Genomic DNA, 27,093 nt, shown 5'->3' on the forward strand with positions numbered 1-27,093 from the left:
CCAAGGAGTTTCCTGCTGATGCTTTCTCTTCAGGTTTAATGAAAGGGAGCAGAGAGGGGACTATATAATGAAAATTCACATCCATCCTTTGGCACACACACCATTAAATCCATGTTGAATAGCATATGCATCTAGGAGATCGTTTCCAAAATTCTCATCTCTTTTGAAAGAACTTTAGTTGAAATTTTGTTGGAACTTCTGAGGTTCAACTTTTATTTAGGGATGAGTATTGATGGAGTGTTCAATTATGAGAGAGTTATAACTCAAATCCTAACTACTATTTGATGTAATACTGTATATGTCACATCAATATATATCACACTTGTATATAGTGCTTCCTTCCTTTTGATAAGAGCTGTGGTGGTGCAGTGGTTATGCAGTATTGCAGGCTAATTCTGCTGACAGCCAGTAGTTCGATTTTGACCAGCTCAAGGTTGATTCAGCCTTCCATCCTTCTGAGGTTGGTAAAATGAGGACCCAGATTATTGGGGGCAATAGGCTGGCTTTGTAAACCACTTAGAGAGGGCTGTAAAGCACTGTGAAGTGGTATATAAGTCTAAGTGCTGTCTAATCTATGTAAGGTCTAGAGCAGTGGTTCTCAACCTGTGGGACGGGACCCCATTCGGGGTCAAATGACCATTTCACGGGAGTCGCCAAACCACGCTGTCCGCCATTTTTTTCCCTTTTCCCTAGCTGTCCTACTCCCTCTTATTGGTGGCCACACCCACTTGGGGGTCACCACAACATGGGGAACTGTATTATGGGGTCACGGCATTAGAAAGGTTGAGAACCACTGGTCTAGAGGTCCTTGAGGTAGTAGCAGAGAGTTAATCTCGTACAATATGCAACAGCAGTGCATATTGTAATATTATTGCTCAATCCATTGTGTTAGATCCCCTTGGATTCATTCTGACAGAATGCAAAGAGCTTTTTTGATTCTAAACCTCATTCTAAGCTAGTGTTCATTTCTATGGAGCACTGACATGGAGGATGGAGTAAGATTCAGTTGATGGTCAGACCATCACAGCCTCCTTGATAAACAAAATTAATGCAGACACAACAGAGTGGATATCATCATCATCATCATCATCATCATCATCATCATCATCATCATCATTGTCATCATCAATGGGATAGTCATGAATAAGACTCTTCTCAAAAGTAGAACATTTTAGAAGGCAATCTTTGATAGCCTGCATCTAGATCTGAGATGGGACATCCTATGTTCTCTAATCTTCTTGTTGGTCTTGCTTATTTTTTTCCAACTGAACTTTCTGAACTTTGTTCCTGTTGACGGAGTGGAATCTTGCTCCTATGTGACCAAGAACTGCAAATAATAGTAGCATGATGTGGTAAGAAATGCAGGTGTATCAGATAAATACGCTTACTAGGATTATGTGAAGCTTCTGTCTTGACACTCTTGAAACTTCAAACTGAATTTTCAAATTGAATTGATATATCAAGTCAAGTACCTCTGAATCTCATTAAGGATATCTACATGCACACATTTTATTGAATCAAACGGGATTGAAACATCAAATTTAACCGACTCTCCTTTTAAATCAGATCACAAATCTGAATGAGATCCTGGCTGATTTTTTTCCCCCGATCCCAATGGACTCTATCTGTTAAGACAATATTTTGAGGAACAACAGAATATGTCCTTCAGCTTGGAGAAAGGACATGCTAACACTCTCTAAGTCTTAGAAAGTAACTGGTCTGCTGATGCTATAAAAGCTTAAGTTACAAGATGCTCATCATTTTCTCACAGTAGTTGAAATAATATGCTCTATCTCTAACTTTCCTTGTTCAGCAGAGGGTTGAATTTGATGGACTACAAAGTGTCCCCTTTCTTGATGAACCTTTGACTTCCTGAGCTGCTGAGTCTTTTCTCAGGATAAAGGAGTGGTGGCAACACTTTTGTCCTCTGGAATACATTTCCAAATAATGAAGCAAAAAAACAAACAAACCCTAACTCGTGTCCACCATTCATTTATGGGATTCACAACTCAAAAATGAAGAACTAGCTATCATGCGTGCTTGCGGGCCCTGTAGGCATGCCCATGTGTGCAAAGGTGCTTCCACCACCCCCAATGCTGGGCTGCCAACCCAGAAAGTTTGGGGACCCCTGTTCTAGGGAAGACTAGATGGATAATTGGTCAGTTCCAATTAAATTCTTTTAATGTCAAAATGTTACTACATAACGAAAGGTGAGCTAGGTGGCCCATCTGCCATAATATTCTTTTTTCCCTCCTCACAAATGGGAAAGGGGAGTTGGAGCCAACAGAGAAAGGAAGGCAAACCTACAGATGCTAACATCTAGAATGCTCCCCTCACTTTGAGCAATTGTTCTCCTTCAGAGTCAGTTGCTTCTTGCTTTCACTATCAAATTAGCCTGACATTCTCAGTCAGACACTTGTGATAGCTAAACTTAAGATGAGGAGACAGCATTTTTGCTAAAGAAGACCCTTTGCTTAAATATTGCATAGGTGTACAAAGTTGCAAGAGAATAGTCTTGTTTTTGTTTTATTAGTCCTGTTTTAGTAGTCCATGTTTACCTCTCTCTCTGTCTCTCTGTTTCTGTCTCTCTCTGTCTCTCTGTCTCTGTCTGTCTGTCTGTCTGTCTCTCTCTGTCTCTGTCTCTGTCTCTCTCTGTGTCTCTCTCTGTCTCTCTGTCTGTCTGTCTCTCTCTGTCTCTGCCTGTCTGTCTGTCTGTCTGTCTGTCTGTCTGTCTCTCTCTCTCTCTCTCTCTCTCGGCTATTTTTTTTATATCTCTTTCATGTGATGTGGTATTAGTCATCCACTGCTCCCACACAGCATGGGACAAACCCAGTAATTAACTTTGTTGGACCCATATAAGGCAGCAGCATCAGTTCATGTTTAAAGTACTTTGGGATTAACACATAATCCCAAAGTACTTTAAATAGGAACTCATGAAGCTGTCTTATATGGATTATTTAAAGTTCTTTGGGATTAGCACATAATACATATTAGGCAAGATTTGCCCACAATTGCATTATCTGGTTTCCTAGAAGATCAGCATGAAGCAATGTCAGAGGCAATCACCTGGACAGCTGAATTGGGGGAGTGTTCTGTTTGGGTGGGGGCTTTGTTGTGCTCACCATCTCAAATCCCCCTGCAACTCAGACTAACCCGAGCACAACAAAGCCCCCACCCAAACAGAACAATCCCCCATCCAATCAGAGCATACCTCCACCCAATCAGAACACAGCCAAGCTCCCACCCAATCAGTTCATACCCCCACTGGCAGTTAAAAGGAAGAAACAGCTATGATCACACATTGCTCCTAGAAGCACGAAGCCGAAAACACCACCCTGAAGATGACGAATGGGAGTTCGTCAAAATGTCACCAAAACACTTCCAATTTTATGTGGGAGAAAACCCGAATAACCAAAGACCTATATATATATATATATATATATATATATATATATATATATATATATATATATATATATATATCCTCCCTGCACCTATCTGAGCTTCCTGCTGTTCTTGTTCAAATCATATTTCTGTGTCAGCACATTCTACCTTTCTTCTCGTACCAAGTTTCAGTTCCTTCCATTTAAAATGGCTAACTGAGCTGAAGCTGGGAGGTAATCGATCTCGGAAGCCCGTCAATATTTCAGGGCTCTGTCGGGAACTAATAAATTCCGAGCCACATATTTTCTCCACTCGGCATATCCAGATTTTACTCACCCTGGCAAATAATGGAAGGAGCAGAGAGGAAAGAACGACAGAGGGGAAATGGAATTCGGTAGGAGAGGGAGCCAAGATAGCTAGCTCCCTTTTGAAATATGAAAATCCTCCATAGAGCTTGCAAGACTGAGCTTAATCATTTTAAATTTTTGTTCAGAACATTGGTGGGAATGTGGCAGGGAAAAAAAAGAAGCCTTCACATGCAGCCAGGTTTTTGAGACCGAAAATTCTCCTATTAAATTTTAAATGGGAAGTTATTGCTATGCTGGGCAATGTCTCCTTAAGATGCTTTGTGACCTTTGGGGAGATAAATATTACAAGAAACCCAGCAGGGCTAGCCAAAAATGGCAACCTTGTAGAGAGAGAAGTTTCCCCATTTCTTAAATTCTGATGTCAGGTGCTTCCCTGCTTTTTTAATTAGTTCAGAGGGAGGGTCACTAAAAACAAAACAAACCCAAGCAGACTTGGGTTTGTTTAAACCCAAGCAGACTTGTTTCAAACTCAATCAAAAGAAGGGTGTAATCAGTTTTAGATGTTCTAATGATGCCACACTCTTGGAATACTGGGTCCAGTTCTGGTCCCCATGATATAAAGAAGATGCTGAGGCCCTAAAAAGGATGCAGAGAACAGCAAGAAAGATGATAAAGAGTCCGAGGGCTAAATTGTGTGATGAGCATCTAAGGGAACTAGGTACGTCTAGTCTAATAAAGAGAAGATTTAGGAGTGACATGATAAGAATAGGATAGGATAGGATAGGATAGGATAGAATAGAATAGAATAGAATAGAATAGAATAGAATAGAATAGAATAGAATAGAATAGAATATTGGAATGGAATGGAATGGATAGAATAGAATAGAATAGAATAGAATAGAATAGAAAGTAGAGTAGAGTAAATAGAATAGAATAGAATAGAATAGAATAGAATAGAATAGAATAATAACGTGGGGTAGAGTAGAGTAGAGTAGAGTAGAGTAGAGTAGAGTAGAGTAGAGTAGAGCAAAGAAGAGCAGAGCAGAGCAGGGTAGGGTAGAATAGAATAGGACCTTGGAGATCTTCTAGTCCACCCCCCCTGCTCAAGCAGGAGAACCTATACCATTTCAGACAAGTGACTGTCCCGCCTCTTCTTCAAAACCTCCAGTGATGGAGCGCCCACAATATCTGGAGGCAAGCTGTTCCACTGGTTAATTGTCCTCACTGTCAGGAAGTTTCTCCTTAATTCCAGGTTGCTTCTCTCTTTGATCAGTTTCCAACCATTGTTTCTTGTCTTGCCCTCTGGTGCTTTGGTGAATAAAGTGATCCCCTCTGAAAACTGGGTCTATGATGATGATAGCTGTCTTCTGGTACTCGAGGGGCTATCACAGAGAAGAAAGAGTTGACCTAATCTCCAAAGAACTTGAGGGCAAAACAAGAAGTAATGGATGGAAGATTATCAAAGAGAGATGCAACCTGGAATTAAGGAGAAATTTCCTGACAGTGAGAACAATCAACCAATGGAACGGCTTGCCTTCAGAGGTTTTGGGTCCTTCATCACTGGAGCTTTTCAATAAGAAATTGGACAACCATTTGTCCAAAATTGTATAATGTTTTCTCGAGGAGGGGGTTAGATTAGAAGACCTCCAAGATTCCTTCCAACCTTGTTATTCTGTGTTCTAAGTCTTAGTTATAGATTTGACAGATTTACTCTAGTTTAGTTGCAGTATTTGGGACTGAGAAAATGTCCAGTGTCTCATCCTTCTCACTCTTTCTAAGTCATAGCTGTGTACCCAGACACAACTGGTAGGACAAAATAAAGAAACAAAAATCAACATGATAGATGAGAAATGGCCAGCCACCTCCATAACATTGGCAAAAAAGCTACACTGACATGTTGAAAACCCCCCCCCACACACAAGATCTTTACTCTTAGAGAGAACAAATAGTTTCACTCAGTTTGAGACTCTTTTTTATGGCCAAGATGTCATTTATCAACTTTCAGAGAGATGAATGAAAATCACCCCATCACCAGGTTAGCATCTGTTATCTTCTGCTGCTAGGCCATTCTCTTCTTTCTTCTCAAATCCAGCTCTTGACAGCTGCCTGTCTCTTCTAGCTATGCTCCTGGGAAAACCCAGCATAGTGTAACAGTGAACCACAACAAGCTTTCGCTTTGATTTTTGCTCGAGGCCAAATCTGGTAACAATCTAAGGAGCTGCAGAAATCTTCTTCTGTTAAAATTTCTCATCTGTTTCCCCTCCAGAGGATTTAGGAATGACGGTGGAACTTAAGCAGTGATTAAAAAAGCCAACTCTTCCCTGACCGAGTGGACTACTGAAGTCTGTGGAGATGCATTTAAGACATAATCAAGCTCAAAAGGTATTTGCTCACTGCTCCAACTTCAGGCTTCGTGTCACCCACTCCTAAGCAAGAACAGAATTAGTGCCAGCAAGAGGAATTATCCAGGATTATTTTCTTTTCTAGCAAACCTCACAGCATTTGATGAAATGGAACTTGATGTTGAAATTATTTCAGAAGAGTAAGGGTGAAATCCTCATGGGTGAGGTTTATTGTTCTTCCGTGTATTCAGTGACAAAATGGCCAGAAAGAAGAGTCTGTTTCACAGGCCTGCAAGGGACATTCGAGGTCTGCTAGTCCAACCCACTGCCCATGGCAGGAGACTTTATATTATCCTGGACAAGTGGTTATCCAGTCTATTCTTGAAAACCTCCAGTGATGGAGCACCCACAACTCCAGAAAGCAAGACCTTACACTGATTAATTGTTCTCACTGTCAGGAAATTTCTCCTTCATTCTAGATTGGATCTAGAATTTGGAAGAATAGCTCACCCATTTTGCTTTACTCGCAACGTGGTTCAGGCCATTTCTGCCCTGCTTTCCCCTTTGCAATTAGAAATGTAAGCAGAGAGAACCTCTGCACAAGTTAAGAAGGAACGCTTTGGAGAACACTCAAAAGCACATGTCAAGGTCAAGATTTGAACAAGCCGGTAAACAAGGAGCTTGGGAATAATTCTCTCATGTGGCTTAATTCTTTCTTCTTTTGTCTTGGGCTGTTTTTGTGTCATTCTTTGTTTTTAAATGTTTTTAACAAGCGCAAAATGCCCAGAGTTGCTCGGACTTGGGAAGCATATAAATTGAATTGTCATTATTATTGATAGCAATAGCAGCAGCAATCTCTGCTATTACACTTGTAAGGAATGAAATGGAAAAAGTGGAAGGGGAGAGAATTACGTCTCTGTATGTACAGGTAGTCCTTGACTTACCGCCGCAATTGAGCCCCAAATTTCTGTTGCTCAGTGAGACGGTTGTTAAGTGAGTTTTGCTCCATTTTATGACCTTTCTTCCCACAGTTCTTAAGGGAAACACTGCCTTTGGTAAGTTACCAACACGGTTGTTAAGTGAATCTGGGTTTCCCATTGACTTTGCTTGTCAGAAGGTTGCAGAAGGTGATGACATGATCCCAGGACACTGAAACTGTCCCAAATATGAGCCAGTTGCCAAGCCAACTGGTCCGAATTTTGAGCACATGACCATGTGAATGCTGCCATGATCGTAAGTGTGAAAAATGGTCCTAAGTCACTTTTTTTCAGTGACATTGTAACTTTGAATGATCACTAAACTGTTATAAGTCCAGGGCTGCCTGTATGTATTCCAGTACTTGACGCGCTGCCATAAACAACAGCGGGTCAACTTATTTTCCAGCACCAGAAGGCAAGACAAGAAGTAATGGATGGAAACAAACCAAGGAGAGAAACAACCTGGAATTAAGGAGAAACTTCCAAACAGTGAGAACAATTAACCACTGGGATAGATTGCCTTCAGAAGTTGTGGATGCTTCATCGCTAGCAGATTTTAAGAAGAGACTGGACAGTCATTTGTCTGAAATGGTATTAAGGTCTCCTGCTTGAGCAGGTGGTTGGAGTTGAAGACCTCCAAGATCCCTTCCAGCTCTATTCTGATTGATGTAGGTGTAGACATCCTTGTCATGCTAAATAACAGGGAAAGATTGCTGAGGAGGATTGACACCTTTGGAATATTGAAAACAAGGATCTATACAAAATGGCCAACACTGAAGTCCTGGCCAGCCACAAAAGTAAACAATGAAGTCTGCTTCCTGTTACCCTCCTCCCCCCAGGATATAGGGGTAACATGATAGCTGTCTTCCAGTATTTGAGGGGCTGTCAGAGAGAAGAGAAGTTGACCTATTCTCAAAAGGACCTGAGGGTAGGACAAGAAGTAATGGGTGGAAGGTCCTTAAAAGGAAATCCAATCTAGAACTAGAAGAATTTCCTGACTCTAGGCGTCAATAATCAGTGGAACCACTTGCCTCCAGAAGTTGTGCTTGCTCCATTGTCTGAGGTTTTCAAGAAGAGATTGGACAATCATTTGACCAGGATGGTACAAGGTCTCCTGCCTTGAGCAGGAGGTTGGACTAGAAGGCCTTCCAGCCCAGTGATTCTATGTTCTACCTGTTCTTGAAAATCAAGTAGTTTATTTTTTTGCCCGTTTTCTGCAAACCACTGGACTGCAGCCAACTTTCCATTTTTAGAATGGATAGAAATACAAAATGCATCAGAATTATACTTGGTTTACATGTATTCCTAGAAATGATACCAACAGGAGCCAGCTTTGCTTTTAAAGAGGAACGTTAAAAGAAACCTCAAATCTAGCTGTACTACTAAAAGTCTTATTGTTTGTTTGTCTATTCACACCTTCGTTTTAGTCCCAAAAGTGCATTATACCAGAAGAATCTTTGAATCAAGGTGCCTGAAATCTTAAATAATGCATTAAAAAGATACAGAACCAATTACTCTTGTGGAACTGAAATTTCCACAATGTTCAGACCAGTGTGGTATGCAAAGTTGTGGATGTTGCACTGCAGCTGTCGTAACCTGATCATAATTTCTGATTCTCCCTGCCAGCTTCCCACAAGTATGGGCAATGGGCAAGCCACCAGGAAGTCAGATGTTACTCCTGTTCTCACCATTTATTCCCCCTTCCCATCCATGGTCATTCTGTTTATCTCTTTAGGTTAATAAATATTGACATATTATTCAAATTTGTTTGCCACTACAATTATTTTTTTTCTATTTATGATATATATTATTCTTAGATGATAAGGGGCTGGAGGTTAAAACATAGGAAGAATTGGGTTTGTCTAGTGAAAAGAAGAACTAGGGCTGAACACAACAATAGTTGTGTTCCAATATTTGAAGGACTGCCACAAAGATGGTATCAACCTATTTTCCAAAGCACCAGAAGGCAAGACAAGAAACAATGGATGGACACTCATCAAGGAGAGAAGTAACCAAGAACTAAGGAGAAATTTCCTAACAGTGAGGACAATTAACCAGTGGAACCGCTTGCCTCCAGAAGTTGTGGGTGATCGATCACTGGAGGTTTTTAAAAAAAGACTGGATAGCCATTTGTCTGGAATGGCATAGGGTCTCCTGCTTGAAGAGGGGGTTGGACTAGAAAACCTCCAAGGTCCCTTCCAAATTTGTTCTGGTTTGTAAATGATCACATACCATCTAGCACTGGAGTAAAAAAATATGACCAGCCTAAACATTAATGTTCTTTCTGGTTACATCAGACTGCCTTAGCTTTCTCTCAAAGGATAGCCCAACTGGTCATAGGGTAGTCTAACAATAATTAAACTTGGGTAATCCTAGATTGAGCAGAAATGGACAGATTAACGTTAGAGGTGAAGGAGAAAGAGGATTCAGTCTTCTATAAAACTTGGGGAAAATTTTATCAGTGGGTTGAAACACGTTAGAATAAAAAGAGATTTTAGAGCTTTATTATATTAAGTATTAAGCTTGATGATTGGGAATAGTTGTTATGCTATCAACTATGTTAATTATTTAATAATAATAATAGTAAAGTTGGAAGGGACCATGGAGGTCATCTAGTCCAACCCCCTGCTCGGGCAGGAAACCCTACACCATTTCGGACAAATGGCTGTCCAGTCTCTTCTTAAAAACTTCAAGTGTTGGAGCATTTACTGCTTCTGGAGGCAAGCTGTTCCACTGATTCATTGTTCTCACTGTCAGGAAGTTTCTCCTTAGTTCTAGGTTGCTTCTCTCCTTGATTAGTTTCCACCCGTTGCTTCTTGTCCTGCCTTCAGGTGCTTTGGAAAATAGCTTAATTCCCTCTTCTTTATGGCAGCCCCTGAGATATTGGAACCCTGCTATCATGTCCCCCCTTGTCCTTCTCTTCGTTAAATTAGACATACCCAATTCTAGCAACCGTTCCTTATATGTTTTAGCCTCCAGTCCCCTAATCATCTTTGTTGCTCTTCTCTGTACTCTTTCTAGAGTCTCAACATCTTTTTTACATCATGGTGACCAAAACTGGATGCAGTATTCCAAGTGTGGCCTTACCAAGGCATTAAAGAGTGATTTAAAGGAATATTACTGTTTTACCAAATGTCAGTTGTAATTATACCGATTTATTCTTATAAATGTCTAGTATTATATAAACAATAATACTCAATATGAAGACCCGGACGACAGCTTGTTCGCTGAATTACGTATTTACTGTAGTTATCCACACCCTGTCCCTTTTATCCCGATTTTCCTGTACCCGCACAGACCCCACCTTTTCCCTACCCATATAAAATCTAATAAAATACATTTAAAAATAATAATAATTAAACTTGGGTGAACAGAAAGACCTACAATCACCTTAAGAAATATCCATGGATACCACTTTGTCTAATCCTCCCCACCAATAGGATTTATGAATGGGATGGGTGCTTACTTTGAGTACCTGCAAAACACTCTGGTAATTATTGAGACTTTCCATGGGAATGTTAATTCAATAGTTTTGCAAATGGGTCAGAGTGGGAAAACTCAAATCTATAGCAACACCGTTCCCTATAGCAGCTATTGAAATATGTGGCTGATTTCTCTCCCGTACCTCTCTGTTGCTCTCAATTTTTCAGAGTGGTTTTTCTCCACAAAATACACAGTTGCTGCTTGGTATTACTACCATTACTGCTACTACTACCATATTCTCATTTTTTTAAAAAAACATTTTAGACTCTTCTCTCTTCCATCCACAGGATATGTAAATGATTTCAATTTAAACGTCTCAAAAGTAGCTATAGGTAATAAATAAAAATTATGGGATTTTTTCCCCCAAGTACTACTTAATGAATTTTTAATGTTTCTTTCACTTTAATGCAATCAATCTCTTGATATCGCAACATTGGCGATGCATCAGCAACACAATTAGGGTACAAAAAGCTCAATGTAGTAACACAAATGAGATTTACTTATTTCTATTTTTAAGATCGGAAAGTTTTTATCTTATATTTTATCTGAAAAGAGGCCTAACAGTGGAGACTGGCAAATGACAACTATTTTAACAGAATAACAGAGTCTTCTAGTCCATGCTCAGGTAGGAAACCCCGTGCCATATCAAACAAAGACATTTTATTTTATGGAGATCTGGAAAGCAAAGCCATTTATTTAGGGAGTGGGTTTTAATCAAATAATAGCATTCAACCTCCTTCAATCTCAAAACAGCCGTTGAGAGTTTATTGTCACTTAACTGGACGTTCAGTCTCACGAGAATCTACCTTGTAAAATTTCAGGATTTCATTTCTTGTGAGACTTTGGTTATTCTACCATGTTCTCAGGCTGTTTGAAATATCCTTTCAGTTTTGGAGGATTGGTGCTTTGAACTATGTAATGACTGCAATTCACAAAGGTGATGGTGCTATTTTTTGTTTCATGCATTGCCATCACTTTGAAGCCTCTATGATTGATACACATCCATGACATCTTGAGATATCTCACAACTTGATGAAGCTTTGGACATTAAAAAGAAAAGTTAATTTGGGATAATCCTTGGGTTAGGAAGGATGCTGCAGAGGATTTAGGAAGAACATATCCAGGGATGTCCTAAGCATCAATAGTTATCTTGCCTTTTAACATCTCATCTACAGAATACATGCAAAATGGGTGGGTCACACCCACTTTTTTGACTTTATTGATACCCCCCCCCAAAAAAAAGTGTCACTGCTTTTAAATCTGTATCTGGTATATAAAGAGGACTTTTTGTAGTTCATTTTGCTTGAGTGAAGGAGAATTTATCTTTCTTGTGGAAGAAGATGCTGTTTAATTACCAATAAATGTAATATAAACTACATTTAAAGAAGTCCATTTGAGATATTAAGGTGATTGTTATCCAAAACATCTTCTCAATGTCTTCAAATAAGATGAAAAAAAAAACCCCTCTCTTATGGTTCCAAGCTTGCCCACTGAGTTAACTTTTCATCATGAAGATCATGGAATTGGGTATGTCTAGTTTAACGAAGAGAAGGACGAGGAGGGACATGATAGCAGTGTTCCAATATCTCAGGGGCTGCCACAAAGAAGAAGGAGTCAAGCTATTCTCCAAAGCGCCTGAAGGCAGGACAAGAAGCAACGGATGGGAACTAACTAAAGAGAGAAGCAATCCAGAACTAAGGAGAAACTTCCTGACAGTTAGAACAATTAACCAATGGAACAACCTGCCTCCAGAAGCGGTGAATGCTCCAACACTGGAAGTTTTTAAGAAGAGACTGGACAGCCATTTGTTCGAAATGGTATAGGGTTTCCTGCCTGAGTGGGGGGGGGTTGGACCAGATGACCTCCAAGGTGCCTTCCAACTTTATCATCATCATCATCATCATCATCATAATTATTATTATTATGGATCATCGCACAGTCAGCCAGACGTTCAGACTGGATTTGGCATTTTGTCTACCTATCGAGTCCTTACCCAGGACCTGGGATAGGCAGATGTGGATGTTGGATGGTATTACAGGTATCGTCGCAGGATGGAAGCAGTTCCTAGTAAGGCTGCCTTTTGCAATTGACTAATAGCGAATTTGTCAATGCCGATGGTGTTCAAGTGGTGCTCCAGTTGTTTTGGGATTGCATCCAAAGAGCCTATCACTATTATTATTATTATTATTATTATTATTATTATTATTATTATTATTATTATTATATGTTTCCCATCAAAAAGTTTTCTTCACCCATGAAGGATAACCAATCTTTATTGGTCCCCCAGGAGTTCTATCTCTTCAATTTAAGGGTGGTTGACTAGGTCTCCCAATCCAATGTGCCAATGAGCAGCCTTTGGCTGTCTGAGACATAAGCTAAGAATGGAGAAAGCAGAGGGTTGCAGAAGTTGAGGTTCAGCCAAGGGGAGGCTGATGGAGTCCTATAACTCTTCTTCTGAAGCTGTGTGCCTGCCTACTGAAAGAGTAAGTGAAGGAGCAAGGAGAAGACATGGTGAGAATGGTGTGCCTCTCTTTCTAACCCATCACTTGGTCATCTGAGGTAGCTGTGCTGACATGGGAATGAAACAATGGGGTGGGATGCTTGATCTTTTTGATTTGCCTATGCTTTGCCCTTCTGGACATAGGAGCCTTCTCAGATGAGAACATGTGGCCAATCCAAGCTCAGATTCACCCATTGGACCTTCTACAAGACCCCCAAGTAGTGAATGCAGCCAGATGGCAATTGATGCAATGGACATCAAGCTATTCCATACTCAGTAATTCTTCCAATTGAATTTCCATACATGGCAACATGGAGAAAGACAGAGCCAAAGCTTTAATGCAGCACACATACAACGTAGGTAAGAAGAACAAAAGCAAAAAAAAAAAAAAAAAAAAAAATGGTTCCAGCAATTGTAGGTACTACAAACAGCATGCACATCAATCAATACTTACATAAATGTCTGCACCATAAAATCCATCCTGGTAAACAACACTGGAAAGATGCACACACAAAGAAAAACATTCATATTAGTGCTTTTCCACATGCAGATGCTACCAACCCCTGAAACTCTTCAGGTTAATCATATCACAAGAACAACAACAACAATGGAACAGGAAAGAAAGAAAAACAAACTGAAACACAAACAAAGAATATATAAGGATATAGATACATTATAGAATTTACATGAGATGGGGCACCCTTTCCATGTCTCAAATCGACCTGAAAGTTCCTTGTTTTTGGTTTTTGTTTTGTTTTTTTCAGAAGAAAGAAAACTAGTAGCATTAACATCTGGCCACTAATATACAGGTGTTTTATGCTGGGGTTACATCTTTCAATACACCAACCTAGGATTTTCAACATTGAGTTTCAGATATTCCCACAGCACCTCAACTAACTTGGCCAAACTTCACAGATTGTTGCAGACGCGATATCCTATCCTGCTTTGGCATTCTAGCATAGCACCTGTTCCATTGATAGGCAGAGAAGCCCCCTTCACACATGGCAACAGCTGAGCCACAAGGGGAGGTGAAGGGGGGGGGGTCCATCCCTAATTCAGCAGGAGAGCAAAACGTTCTTCACCAGTCTAGATGCCAGTCATGAGGTTATCACTTGTGTTGGAGACCAAATGACTGGTTGTATGTACAGATAATCCTCAATTTATGATCACAATTAAGCCAGAAATTTCTGTTGCTAAGCGAGACAGGGATGAAGTCAATTTCTTGCCGCAACTACTGAATGAATCACTGCAGTTACTAAGTTATTAACAAGCTCATTAAGTGCATCTGGCTTCCCCATTGATTTTTGCTTGTCTGAAGATAGCAAAACGGGTCGCATGACCCAGGACACTGCAACCATCGCTTCAATGGTTGTGAAAAATGTGAAATACAAATGTGGAAAATGTCATGTTTTCCCAGTGCTGTTGTAACTTTGTAAGGCCACTAAATGAACTGTTGTAAGTCAAGGAATAACTGTACTCTGTTCCACACCACTGTGGTATAAGGGGGCATGTGTGATACCACCATCTTCCATTGGCCTACCCAATTTTTGGCAACCCTTTTTATTTTTTACAAGGCAACACACTCGTATACATCTTTGTGGAAATGATCACCTCAGCTCAGATCATTATGCATTGAGGGAAAGATCTAAATGAAAGGACCTAATTGAATATATCTTCAGCTGGGTTTTTCAGCTGTCTAGAATTTGTTTAAACCTGCATTTTGAAGCTGCGTTCTAAAGAATATTGAACGTCTTGCATAACAGGAATTATTTGTCAAAAAGACCAGTAGGGATAAAAACAACTTTTCAATATTTTTCTCCCCAAATATTCCCCTGAAATGCAAAGCTACAAAGGTCTCTTGGTAGCAATACAGCCAGTGGTGGAATTCAAATATGTGAACAACCGGTTCTCTGTGTGGATGCCGCTTCTGGAAGTCCGTTCGGGGCCTGGGCAACAAAAAATTAGCTACCGGTTCTGCCAAAGTGGTGCAAACTGACTGAATCCACCACAGGAAGGAAAGAAGAAAGGAAGGAAGGAAGGAAGGAAGGAACGAAGGAAGGAAGGAACGAAGGAAGGAAGGAAGGAAGGAAGGAGTGGTGGGATTCAAATAGGTGAACAACCAGTACTCTGTGTGGATGCTGCTTCTGGAAGTCCGTTCGGGGCCTGGGCAACAAAAAAATTAGCTACCAGTTCTGCCGAAGTGGTGCAAACTGGCTGAATCCCAGCACTGAATACAGCACTCGTTCTAATAATCTGCATTGCCATCCATCCCAAATATTTGCAAGAAAGGGCTGCCTTGGATGACTCCTGGGGACTGTGTAATTACATTACATGATCTAAAAGCAATTAAATCTAAGTTTAATTCTCTCCTCAGCCACAGAATTGACCACAGTTGTGCCAGTCATTCTCACTCGTGCCAATTTACCTCAACGGGATGCTGTTGTGAGGAAAAACTATGTAAAAGAATACCATGGGACTGGAGGGGGGAAAAAATGAGCAAAGTATTATGGGGAGAGTTTCAGAGAAGATACTTGGTCCTGAAGAAGTGGAAAATCTGGGAAAGAAACTCTAAATGAGCAAGAGAAAGAATCTCTCCACTGGTTTTGTTGGGAAAAGAAGTGTGTTCTTTTTGTTGTTAGTTGTGAAGTCGTGTCTGACCCAATGTGACCCCATGGACAACATTCCTCCAGGCCTTCCTGTCCTCTACCATCTTCTAGAGTCCATTTAAGCTCACGCCTACTGCTTCAGTGACTCTATCCATTCTCTGTCGTCCCTTTCTTCTATTGCCCTCAATCTTTCCCAGCATTAGGTCCTTCTCCAGTGAGTCCTTCCTTCTCATTAGGTGGCCAAAGTACTTGAATTTCAACTTCAGGATCTGGCCTTCTAAAGAGCAGTCAGGGTGGATCTCCTCCAGGACTGACCGGTTTGATCACCTTGCAATCCAGGGGACTCGCAGGAGTCTTCTCCAACATCATAGTTCGAAGGCCTCAATTCTTTGGTGCTCAGCCTTTCTTATGGTCCAAAAGAAGTGTAAAGAACCCCAAACTAAAGTCATTTAAAAACCTTCAGCAAAGAAAAACCACTACTTTCCTTGACTGGTTGTTTTACTATCTCAAAACTCTTGTTGTTGGGAAATTCCTTTAAATGCATGCATTATTTACTTATTAATTCAATTTCAAGGACCATCCTATCATGAATAGACTCAAAATGGTCGTGAAGAGGACTTCAGGAAAAACTTAAGGTTCATCCTGAATCTTTTTCCTTTTTATTTCAACCTGCTAGTTGTTATTTGGTCCTCTGTTCTGGTATCTTGAATTACACTCAATACATTGGACCTTGGAGTCAATATAGAAGTACCCTAAGAATATAAAATTTGAAGTTCTCAGCCTACTTATTTTCTGGAGAGAAAAAAATGTACAGCACAGGATATATTTGAGGGATTTACATGAGAGAATAAGATATAAACCCATCTTAAGAATACCGTATTTCCTCAAAAATAAGACCGGGTCTTATATTAATTTTTGCTCCAAAAGAAGCATTAGGACTTATTTTTCAGTTAGGTCTTATATTAAGGGAAAATACAGTACTAAATGCATCTGTCTGGCTGATGATCTTAACTGTGGTTTATTTTGGGGTGTAGGGCTTATATTATGAGCATCCTGAAAAATCAGGATGGGTTAGATCTTATTATTGGGAAAATATAGTAGTTACATTTTTAAAAACACAAGAATTTTAGGAACTTGGTTCTCCCTCTGTGAAAAATTGTTTTCCAAAACCTGCCTGTGTAGAAAAGTTGTACAGAACAATAAAGAAGGATTCTTTTTTTATTATTCCCAGAAAATAATGTATACTCATCTGAAAAACTGATAGAACACTATCTCTCTTTCTACTACAGTCCAGGATTAATGACAAACCATAAAAAGTTGTTCTCGGTTGAGACCGAAAGCATCTTCTGATCTTGATTTTATGTATGTGAAAGGAAAAAAAATGTAACAGGGAAAAAAAATGATGGAATGTAATTCTGAAAGCAACATATTGTATAGTGTGTCATTATATTTTGCAACTGTTCTCAACATTCCATCAAACAGTGCTTTTTTCCACTATAATAATTGTACATCTGTTCTCCATTTGTTAAAATGGTTTTCCTCTGTCTCAAGATGAGTGTCCTACTTGGGGAAAAAAATGAAGTTTTAAGAACTTATTATCGGGAAGATTTAACACACACATCCTCCTCCAAATCAGTCACAATCAAAATCACTTCCCTACAGTTGCTGTCCAATGTCATGGAAATCAGAAAATCCAGGCAGTTCAGACTAGTATCAAGATTTATTGTATGTTAAAGCTCTCTGAACAAGAATCTGAACCACTAACAGCCAAAGCAAATTGGCGGTAGATAAGGAATTTGCAGTGGGCTGGACTTAGATCTCATGTGGGACTCGAGATTGATGATGTATTTGACTCTCCCTCAGGCTCAGCCTGGTCATCTTCTTCAGTTGCTTAGCGAATGTTCAAAGTTATGATAGATCTCCCCAGGAATACTTACGATCCAGTTCTAAAGGTTTGATGGTTGCCCCCACCCCCAGCCCACTACAATCATGTAACCACATGTTGTCATTTACTTCTAATTTTCAGCAAAGCTGGCCCCACCGTAAACAAGGTTTTCACCTTGCAACTTAGCATTTGCTTTACAACCTTGGCATTCGCTTAACAATTGCTGCAATAAGGGCCGTAAGATCAGCCTGGTCACGTGGGTGATCTGCTTTATGACAGTCACAACTTACGATTGTGATGGGAAGCCTCTATTATGGTTGTATGTCCAGGACTACCTGTAGTCCTTGTAAACAGAAGTAGGAAAAGTATGGACAGCCATAATGAGGCTAAAGTCAGAATCAAAATTTCAGTTTCAATTTGGGAGGATTCCCTCCCATCATTTTCTAAGCTCAGCTGAACCGTGATAAAATGGGAAGAGAGTAAAATAAGTCTGTACTCTCACATTTACTTGGTTTGTGATTTTTAGATTAACAAATAAAGCCAAGTCAAAATTCCATCTATCTGTGGATAATATGGAAGTAGCTGACTGTCTGAGACTGCCAACTGATATATTTTGCTCCAGCCTTCCAGACAACGTGAAAAATAACAACTTCAGGTTTAAATGGAGTTTTCCTAAGCTTTGAACTGGAATCTCCCTTGTGTTTTATTGTTTCTTCTGATAATTATAGAGTGTGAAGTTGTTCCAATTAGACCAGTGGTGGGATTCAGCCAGTTTGCACCAGTTCGGCAGAACCGGTAGCTAATTTTTTGTTGCCCAGGCCCAGAATGGACTTCCGGAAGTGGTATCCACACAGAGAACCGGTTGTTGACATATTTGAATCCCACAATAATTTATATGTTTGGAAATAAATTATTTCCCCCACAATAATTTATATGTTTGGCTGGGCAGTTCTCCACTGAATTAGATTCACACTCTTTTTACAATGGTGGGATCCTCCCTTGCCCCTTAGATCACTTGACTAGATCTGGATGGTGTCTCAGAGTCCAATCTACCTTCAGCAGTGGAAGATGAGTGATTTGGCCAGCCATTTCAGCTCATCGTTTTAACAAAGGCATTCTTCTTTTTCTTTTTCAAATCCAAGAGGAAAAAAAAGGGGGGAAGACTGTCCCAATTGATCTGCTGCCTTGTTACTACCATGGCTTCTGAGACACTTTGCAAATAAGTGAAAGTAACTTCTCTCCAGACTTATGCTTCTGTTTCAAGAAAGCTAGAGACCACAGTTCTCTATATTTTGCCCTGCTATACATGCTTCAAGAAATGGAAAGAAGACAAAGAAAAGCCTAAGACCAATGGGCTAATTTTTCTATGGTTGGACAGGACTGGATTCATCAACATCTAGAGCAGGTAGTCTCTAATGGTCCTATTGCAGGGGTCTCCCAACTTGACAACTTTAAGACTTGTAGACTTCAACTCCCAGAATTCCCCAGCCAACATGGGGGATTGCCTTCTCCTTAATCTCCTAGTTGAGTGAATAAACAATATTATCTTGTATGGGAGAAATAAATGTGTGGCATTTCAAGAGACAGCCTTTCCTCCACAATAATTTATACGTTTGGCTGGGCAGTTCTCCACAAGCTTTACCCTCTTTGCTACAAACCTAGAGCACATACGAGCTTTCTATGTAGTCATCATTTTGTTGTTAACTGTAATAATACATTAAATCCTTCTGGGTTACAAGTCAAATTTTCTCTTTAAAAATAGATTTAAAATATGATTCTACCTCCTCAAGAACCAGATGTTTGCCATCGCCCTCCAACCCGGCTCTGCTCCCATGCATTTCCTCTCCCTGGCGTTCCCCCTCAAGGGGAATTTGCATAACAACATGGGACGCACAAAATGCTTGAAAGCCACCAACCATGACAGGGCAAATTACTATCATTTGTCAACCCCCGTGTGCAAGGTGATCCACTTCAGGAGACTGAGATTGGCTCCACGCTGTGCGAGGTTGGTGTGGCGAGACAAAATGGTTGTGCCTGGCATTCACAAATGCTCGATTGCCTTTTTTTGGGGGGGGCTCCTCCCTGTAGGGAAGTAGTAGAAGATGGAAGCTGCAGAGCAACAGGCTGAAGACGCCCAGGGCGACTAACAACTTACCCGCCATAAGCTGGAATTGGAGGTGGGGGTGCTGCGGCACGAAATGTGTTGTAGACGGTGCGACCTCTGCCCCGAAGGTGAGCTCCTCGGTACGCGGCAGCTGCAGTTGCAGCTGGATACGGGAACCCCGGCACTAAACAAAGACAAAAATGCAACAGGTGTTCAATACTTTTTTCCTTCTGTTTCTGAAAATGGTGGATCGTTCAGCATTCAACAGGGCCAAGGCTTAGCCCGTGTGAATAGTAGTAGGCTTTACTAAATGAAGTCTGCTTCTTCAACTTTGTCATATTCTCAAATGAACAACAGTGGACAAGGATAGGGTATTGTGTGTTACACGGGAAAGAAAAGGGTTGGTTTTTTTAACCCAGCCCAAAACCATTTCTGGGTTCTAAAAGGTTGAATCAGGGCAACTGGATCAAATTTTGGTCCAGTTGCCGTGATTCAACCTTTTTGGCCTGGATGATTGAGTCTTCATTGACTTATTTCTGGATTCTGATAGATCTTTTGGTAGAAGTTGAAGATGGGCTGCTTTGATTGGCCTGAGTTTGGGATGAAAAAAAATCCAGATGGGATGAGTAGGATGAAACTGATCTGTATCATTTCCATTTAGGAAAGTAGTGTTTCTCAACTTTGGGCAACTTTGAAATGTGTGGGCCTTAACTTCCAATGGTTTTCTGGGTGAGAGGAAAAAGGGAGGGTTTGTGTTGATTTAATCACATTTTATTATATGGTGGATTTTTTTAAATGTTGTAAGCCACCTGAAGTCACCTTAATGTGAGTTGGATTGCTAAATACATTTAACAAACAAAGAAACAAACAAAGGCACTCATGTCATTGAAAGCAACTCTTAGCAGATTACTTTTACCTGAATGTCACTGTACTGCAGTGTTTCTCAACCTTGATAATTTTAAGGCATGTGGACTTCAACTCAATGCTGGCTGTGGAATTCTGGGAGTTGAAGTCCACATGCCTTAAAATTGTCAAGGTTGAGAAACACTGCTGTACTACATCTGAATCTATTGATACTAACTGTAATCTTTACATATGGATCTCAGTGATATATTTACAGCTTTCTGCTAGTAATTCTAATTTCACCATAGAATATAGGCTGAACGGTAAATGTTGGACAGGAAACCAAAATGAGGATTTGGTATAGTTCTTTTATTTGAAGATATCCTTTAATTGAAGAGCTGTCTAGTTCATATTTGGTTTAAAGAGGCTGAAGAAATGAGTAGAGCAGGAGTCAGTTTTCTACTCAGCTGGCTAGTCTGAAACTAATTATACAGACCCACATGAATCTGGGAACTTCTGAAAAGTGATTTATTACAGCAGAGTTAAGAAACCATTAAGAAAGAATTCCAGGAACTGCTGATATCCATTGCAATTCTATTTGTAACAATCAATATTCATACTCTTTGCCTCCTTTTCTCCTTTCCATTCTACATAAAAGGCTAGAGATCTCTTAGGAACAGCTTGGGAGCCATTTCTCACCTTGAAAAGGAATCTAGCAACCATTTCTAAAATAATCAATAGGTGCAGACCACCACATTCACCTGAGACAAACCTCCCCTTCTTTTTTGTTTCAAAGAACCAGACGAAAAAGCACCGGAGACTATTCTGCCTACAGATAGGTTGTTTAGTTTAAAATACAATTCTCTCCAGAACTCGCCTGTTGCTAGCTTAACATTCTTCTTCATAAATCTGACTAATCAAAGGTCTGAAAGACTTGTTCCTAGCATGAAGTACTTCTTAATCAGAAGAACCGTAGAGCTGTAACAAAAAAAAAAAAAAATCTGACAGTCTAAGACAGTGATGGCGAACCTTTTAGAGACCGAGTGCCCAAACTGCAACCCAAAACTCACTTATGCATCGTCGGGTGCCGGGTGGGTGTGGCCCATTGGGTGGGCATGGCTGTGGTGGTAACAGCAGACTGGGTGGGACTAAAAAGTTCAATCAATCAATTCCAACTTTGCACGATCTTTTTTTTCCCCGCGAGAAGTTGAAAATGACTGATTGATTGAACCTCTTTTTTTTTTTGCACACGGCGGTGGAGGCCTAAAGCAAAAAGGTTTTATAAAACCCAGCTGAAGGCGTAGGACTGGGGTGATGGCGCACGTGCCCACAGAGAGGGCTCTGAGTGCTGCCTTTGGCACCCGTGCCTTAGGTTTGCCACCACTGGTCTAAGAGATATAGTTTCTGTTTGCTCTTTGTTTTGATGACGGACTGATTCAGCATCAGATTGTTAACTTTTCCTCATAAACATAACCTCATAAATATGATAATGTGAAAACGTTCACAGGAAGGATCTAGACAGTTTTAAATGGGATTCAGGCAGGGCCCAGGCCAGGAACAGAGGCTCTGACTTCTCTTCCCACTGCAGTGAAATCTAAAATAATTCAATTTGATTTTTTTCATATAGAAAATAGAATCATAGGGCTGGAAGGGACCTTAGAGGTATGCTAGTCTAACCCTTTGCTTAAGACAGGAGATCTTATACGATCCTGGACAAATAGCTATCGAGTTTATTTTTGAAAACTTCCAGTGATGGAGCACCCACAATTCCAGGAGGCAAAGCTCTTTTGTTGATTAATTGTTCTCACTGTCAGGAAATTTCTCCTTACTTCTAGGTTGGATCTTTCTTTGATAAGCTTCCATCTTACTTCTTGTCCTCCCTTCAGGTCCTTTGTAGAATAGGTCAATCCCCTCTTCTCTGGGCAAGCCCTTCAAGTACTAGAAGACAGGTACCATGTCCACTCTGTTCCTTCTTCAATAGATTAGACCAGTGTTTCTCAACCTTGACAATTTTAAGGCATGTGGACTTCAACTCCCAGAATTCCACAGCCAGCATTGCTGGCTGTGGAATTCTGGGAGTTGAAGTCCACATGCCTTAAAATGGTCAAGGTTGAGAAACACTGGATTAGACATACCTAGCTCCCTTGACTGTTCTTCAAATCATTTACCATAGTGAGAGTGGCTTGAAGTTAGGCAATGTACAAATTCAATAATAATAAATAATAAGATGTGTTTATAAAGCAAAATACTGCAAAGGTAATGCAAATTTGTATCTGTTTTGTCCCATGAGCTTTCATGAATGACCTTTACTTTTACATCAAGGTGTAAAACTACCTCTGAGTCACCAAACAGTTTGTCCGAATTGAAATCCTGTGATTAATTAGAAATTCATGCAAAAGTTCTGCAAAGTTTCTTTTTAATTGATTGGATTAGCTAAATTTTCCGCAGAACTGGAAAGGAGAGTGTGGCATAACTATAATGGAACCGACAGGTTCTGTCTAAAATTAAGTTTAAGGCAAATACTGGGATTATTGTTCAAAGTACAAGGTGTACTCCAAATAAAGTTAAAAATTTAACAAGATATCTTGGAAAACCTTTTCACTTCTGCAGGATTGATTCATAATCCAATTAAACTTCATTTATTGAATGGTAGCACTTGGAGTTAACTAAACAGTAGCCAGATCTATGCATCCTACCAAGCTAAAATGTGGTTTACTTGTTTGAAGAACCTAGTCACCATGATATGTAAGCCAGGCTTTAGTGTATCGTGTGGATCTGGTAAATTGTCACTTATTATACTTGTTCCAGTATCTGAGGGGGCCAGGTTGTTCACCAAAGCACTAGATGGAAGGATGAGAAATAATGTTTGGACACTGACCAAAGAGAGAAGCAACCTGGAACTAAGGAGAAATTTCCTGACAGTGAGGACAATCAACCAGTGGAACAGCTTACCCCAGAGATCATGGGAGCTCCATCACTGGAGGTTTTTAAGAAGAGACTGGACATCCACCTGAGATGATATAGGTTCTCCTGTTTGAGCAGGGGAGCTGAACTAGAAGACCTCCAAGGTTCTGTTCTATTCTATTCTATTCTATTCTATTCTATTCTATTCTATTCTATTCTATTCTATTCTATTCTATTCTATTCTATTCTACTCTACTCTACTCTACTCTATTCAACAAAGTTAGGCTAAGCTCATCATGGCTTAGCATAATGAATGAATTGAATCTATGTCTCTCACAGCTTAACAGGGTTTTAGAGAGATCAGTGAGAGTTTATTCTTTAACTCCATCTCATTAATATTTAAGCTGTTGTGCGTACTTAAATATGAAGTACAATGACAGAGAAGACATAACATTATATAGTTTTTATAAATATTTGAGAGTAAGTATGTAATGACCATCTTGCCTCAATGAATGGAGAGTTGATTTTAGAGCAGGGGTGGGCAACCATGTCCCCTTTACGTCAACTGTAGACATCAATTCAGAAATGGCTCAGCTGTTCTGGGAGTTGAAGTCCATAAAGGGGCCATAGTTGTCCACCCCTGTTTTAGAGCCTACCTCTTAACTAACAAACACAATAAACATTATCAGGTTAAACTTCAATCAAAGTAAGGAAATATAACTAATGATATACAGAAAGTTCGATTCAAAGCCAAAAAATGAGTAAACTACCAAACCAGGTCTGGTGCTTCCATTAGATATTTTCATTTCATTAGATAAATTTCATTTTTGATCTGTGTCTTGTGTCCACAGTAAAAAATGTCAATAAAGGCTATCTTATCTTATATTATATCTTATCTTATCTCATCTCATCTCATCTCATCTCATCTCATCTCACCTCCTCACCTTATCCTATCCTATCCTATCCTATCCTATCCTATCCTATCCTATCCTATCCTATCCTATCCTATCCTACTCTACCTTACCTTACCTTTAATTACCTTACCTTACCTTACTGTATCTCATCTCATCTTCTCTTATCTCACCTCACCTCACGCCTCACCCCGCCTCATCTTATCTTGCCTTGCCTTGTCTCGTCTTATCTTATCTTATTTTATCTTATCCTACCTTATCTTATCTTTTCTATCTTATCATCTTATCTTATCTTATCTTATCTTATCTTATCTTATCGTCTTATCTTATCTTGCCTTAAAAAAGGCTGAAACATAATTTTAAAAAATGTGCCAAAATTGCATTTCTCTCCCACCAGAAGATGCACATGCTTAGGCCAGAGGAAGCCTTGTCAAGTCTAAGGAATGTTTTGTAACATAAATCAGAGGTCTCCTAACTTGGCAACTTTAAGACTTGTGGACTTCAACTCCCAGAATTCCCCAGCCATGGAATCCACTGGGAGGAGGAAGTCAAGATAGTGGCTTCAACCTTGGGACCCGCTTTTTTTTTATAAAAGCCCCATCAGGATCAAACCTCAGTCTGTGGGTAAAGTTAGCCTGCAATACTGCATTCTAACCACTGCACCACCACGGCTCCTATAGGTAAGCCATGGGACAGAAGGGCGAGCACATAGAATATTTAAATATAAAATTTCCTAATATTCAGATTCTTCAAACCTATATGCAGTTCAGCCTGTAACACTTTCCAAAATGATTAAGCCCCCATGCAGTGAATGAATGGCTTTCTCTTAATAATCCTTTCCCTATTTGTTGCATACACAAAAAGAAGCTTAGCTAGAGAGAAAACAATGGGGAAAAAATTGCCCCCAAGAAACCAAATCCCAGTTGTATTTTATTCTTAGTGTTTCAACTTTGCAAGTCATCTGGAAAATGAGTAATCTGAATTTAATCATTGTATGGGTGACCGGAGGATTGGACAGAGGGATGGAAAGGCAGAATATTGAATATGGGAGTGACTTTCATACTTTATCAGTAGACTTCTCTTTGTCCTTTTTTATTTCTCTTTGGGATCCCCAAATACAATTGAGATGGGCCCTCAATTATTTGGAGCGAATTTGCTAGATGGATAGAAGTTTATGATTATGGGTAGAAGGATCAGATTTCATAGGAAGTTACACTTCTGTTCTTAAATGGCGCAGAGGGTCAGAAAAAATTGTCTGCATTTAATTTTGGACAGCATCTGGTCTCCATTTCTTTTTATTTCCTAGAATAATAGGCTACAATTACCACAGCAAGCAAAGGAGAAAGGCCTTAATTTATTGCTCCCATGGTGATTTAGTTAACTAAGATGACTGCAAATCCATGCTTGCAATCAGTGATATTAATCAAATAGTGTTTGATTTCACTATTTGTACAGGACTGTGATACTTTTTTGAGTCTATATCTAAAAGCTTCTGAGAAAGCATCATTAAGTTATTTTACCTATGAGTAATGTGAAACTATTAGCTGGTTCTTTCTGCAGCTAAAAAAAAATATATTATATTATTTATTTATTAGATCTGTGTGCCACGCATATCGTCTAGAGGTGACTCTGGGCTATTTACAAACATTAATATGCCTCTCTCTCTTTTACTTGCAGCTTATAATTTGTATTTTTATAGTAGTTTATTATAATGTAGATGTTTCTATGTTGTTTTATTCTTTTCAACATCATAAAGAGTCACCTTGTGGTGAGATGGGCAGCAAACAAGTTTAACAAATAAATAAAAATAATCTTGCTGCCTCTTTTAAAAGACTTTAATTAATATAATAGTCTAAGCCCTGATTTGCTTAATCCTGATTTGTTAATATTGTGGCACCGTGTGTAAACCCTGGCATAGGGTATTTCTCCATCAAGAAATAGGGCATTTGCAAATGCATTCATATAATGTGAATAACCATGAATTAGCCCATCTTCTGGATTTGTACAATACCCTGACCTCTCAACTAACTCAATGGGTTATATTCACACAACACACAAACCTCCAAATCCAACCTACATCAAGATTCATAGTAACCAGCTTAGCATTTTGAGGATACTGTTAAAGCATGTTACATGAACAAAGAAATCTTATAAGCAATTGTTCCCACAGCTCTTCCCAGCTTGATATTCTTTCAGTAGAGTTTCTGAAAATTTAACTTAGTGCCCTGTTAACCTACAAATGTTCTATTTTACTGAAACAGTGACAGAATGACAAAGAAAATTGAATTTAGCCCTTAATCCATTATGATTTATACCATGCCTTCTGAGATGATTATAGTATAATCAACCTTAAAATTAACTCCAACAATGCATCTGGGTGACAAAACACTCAACAGAGGAAGAGAGATGTTTTATGGACCAAAACCTGAAATTGGCATGTTGAGAACAGGGATATTTAGGCAGAGTTCAGATTAAATAAGATTTTTTTTTAAAAAAAAAGTCAGCGTAGTCCTAGTTTAACAGAGGGATAGAATCAAGATCACATGAAGTGTTAATACCACTTTACAAGGCCTTGGTAAGGCCACACTTGGAATACGGCATCCAGTTTTGGTCACCACGATGTAAAAAAGATGTCGAGACTCTAGAAAGAGTGTAGAGAAGAGCAACAAAGATGATCAAAGGGGACTGGAGGCTAAAACATATAAGGAACAGTTGCTGGAATTGGTTATGTCTAGTCTAATGAAGAGAAGAACTAGGGGCGACATGATAGCAGTCTTCCAATATTTGATGGGCTGTCATAGAGAAGAAGGGGTTAAGCTATTTTCCAAAAAACCTGAAGGCCGAAT

General features: G+C 39.6%; 1 protein-coding gene across 11 annotated transcripts in view; it reads right to left on the reverse strand.

Annotated features, from left to right (window-relative positions):
• RBFOX1 (RNA binding fox-1 homolog 1) overlaps positions 1 to 27,093 on the reverse strand; it is a 1,591,566-nt gene that overhangs the window by 50,076 nt on the left and 1,514,397 nt on the right. For all 11 annotated transcript variants that reach the window (XM_039349789.1, XM_039349790.1, XM_039349788.1 and 8 more), the window contains 2 exons: positions 19,641 to 19,773; positions 13,449 to 13,488 (listed from right to left, as the gene is read on the reverse strand). In XM_039349789.1, coding sequence (XP_039205723.1) covers positions 13,449 to 13,488; positions 19,641 to 19,773 — 173 coding nt within the window. The remainder of the gene's footprint in view (positions 1 to 13,448; positions 13,489 to 19,640; positions 19,774 to 27,093) is intronic.

This window comes from Crotalus tigris, unplaced genomic scaffold (assembly GCF_016545835.1).
Source record: "Crotalus tigris isolate CLP2741 ecotype Arizona unplaced genomic scaffold, ASM1654583v1 scf7180000018301.7375997, whole genome shotgun sequence".
Taxonomy (NCBI): Eukaryota; Metazoa; Chordata; class Lepidosauria; order Squamata; family Viperidae; genus Crotalus; species Crotalus tigris.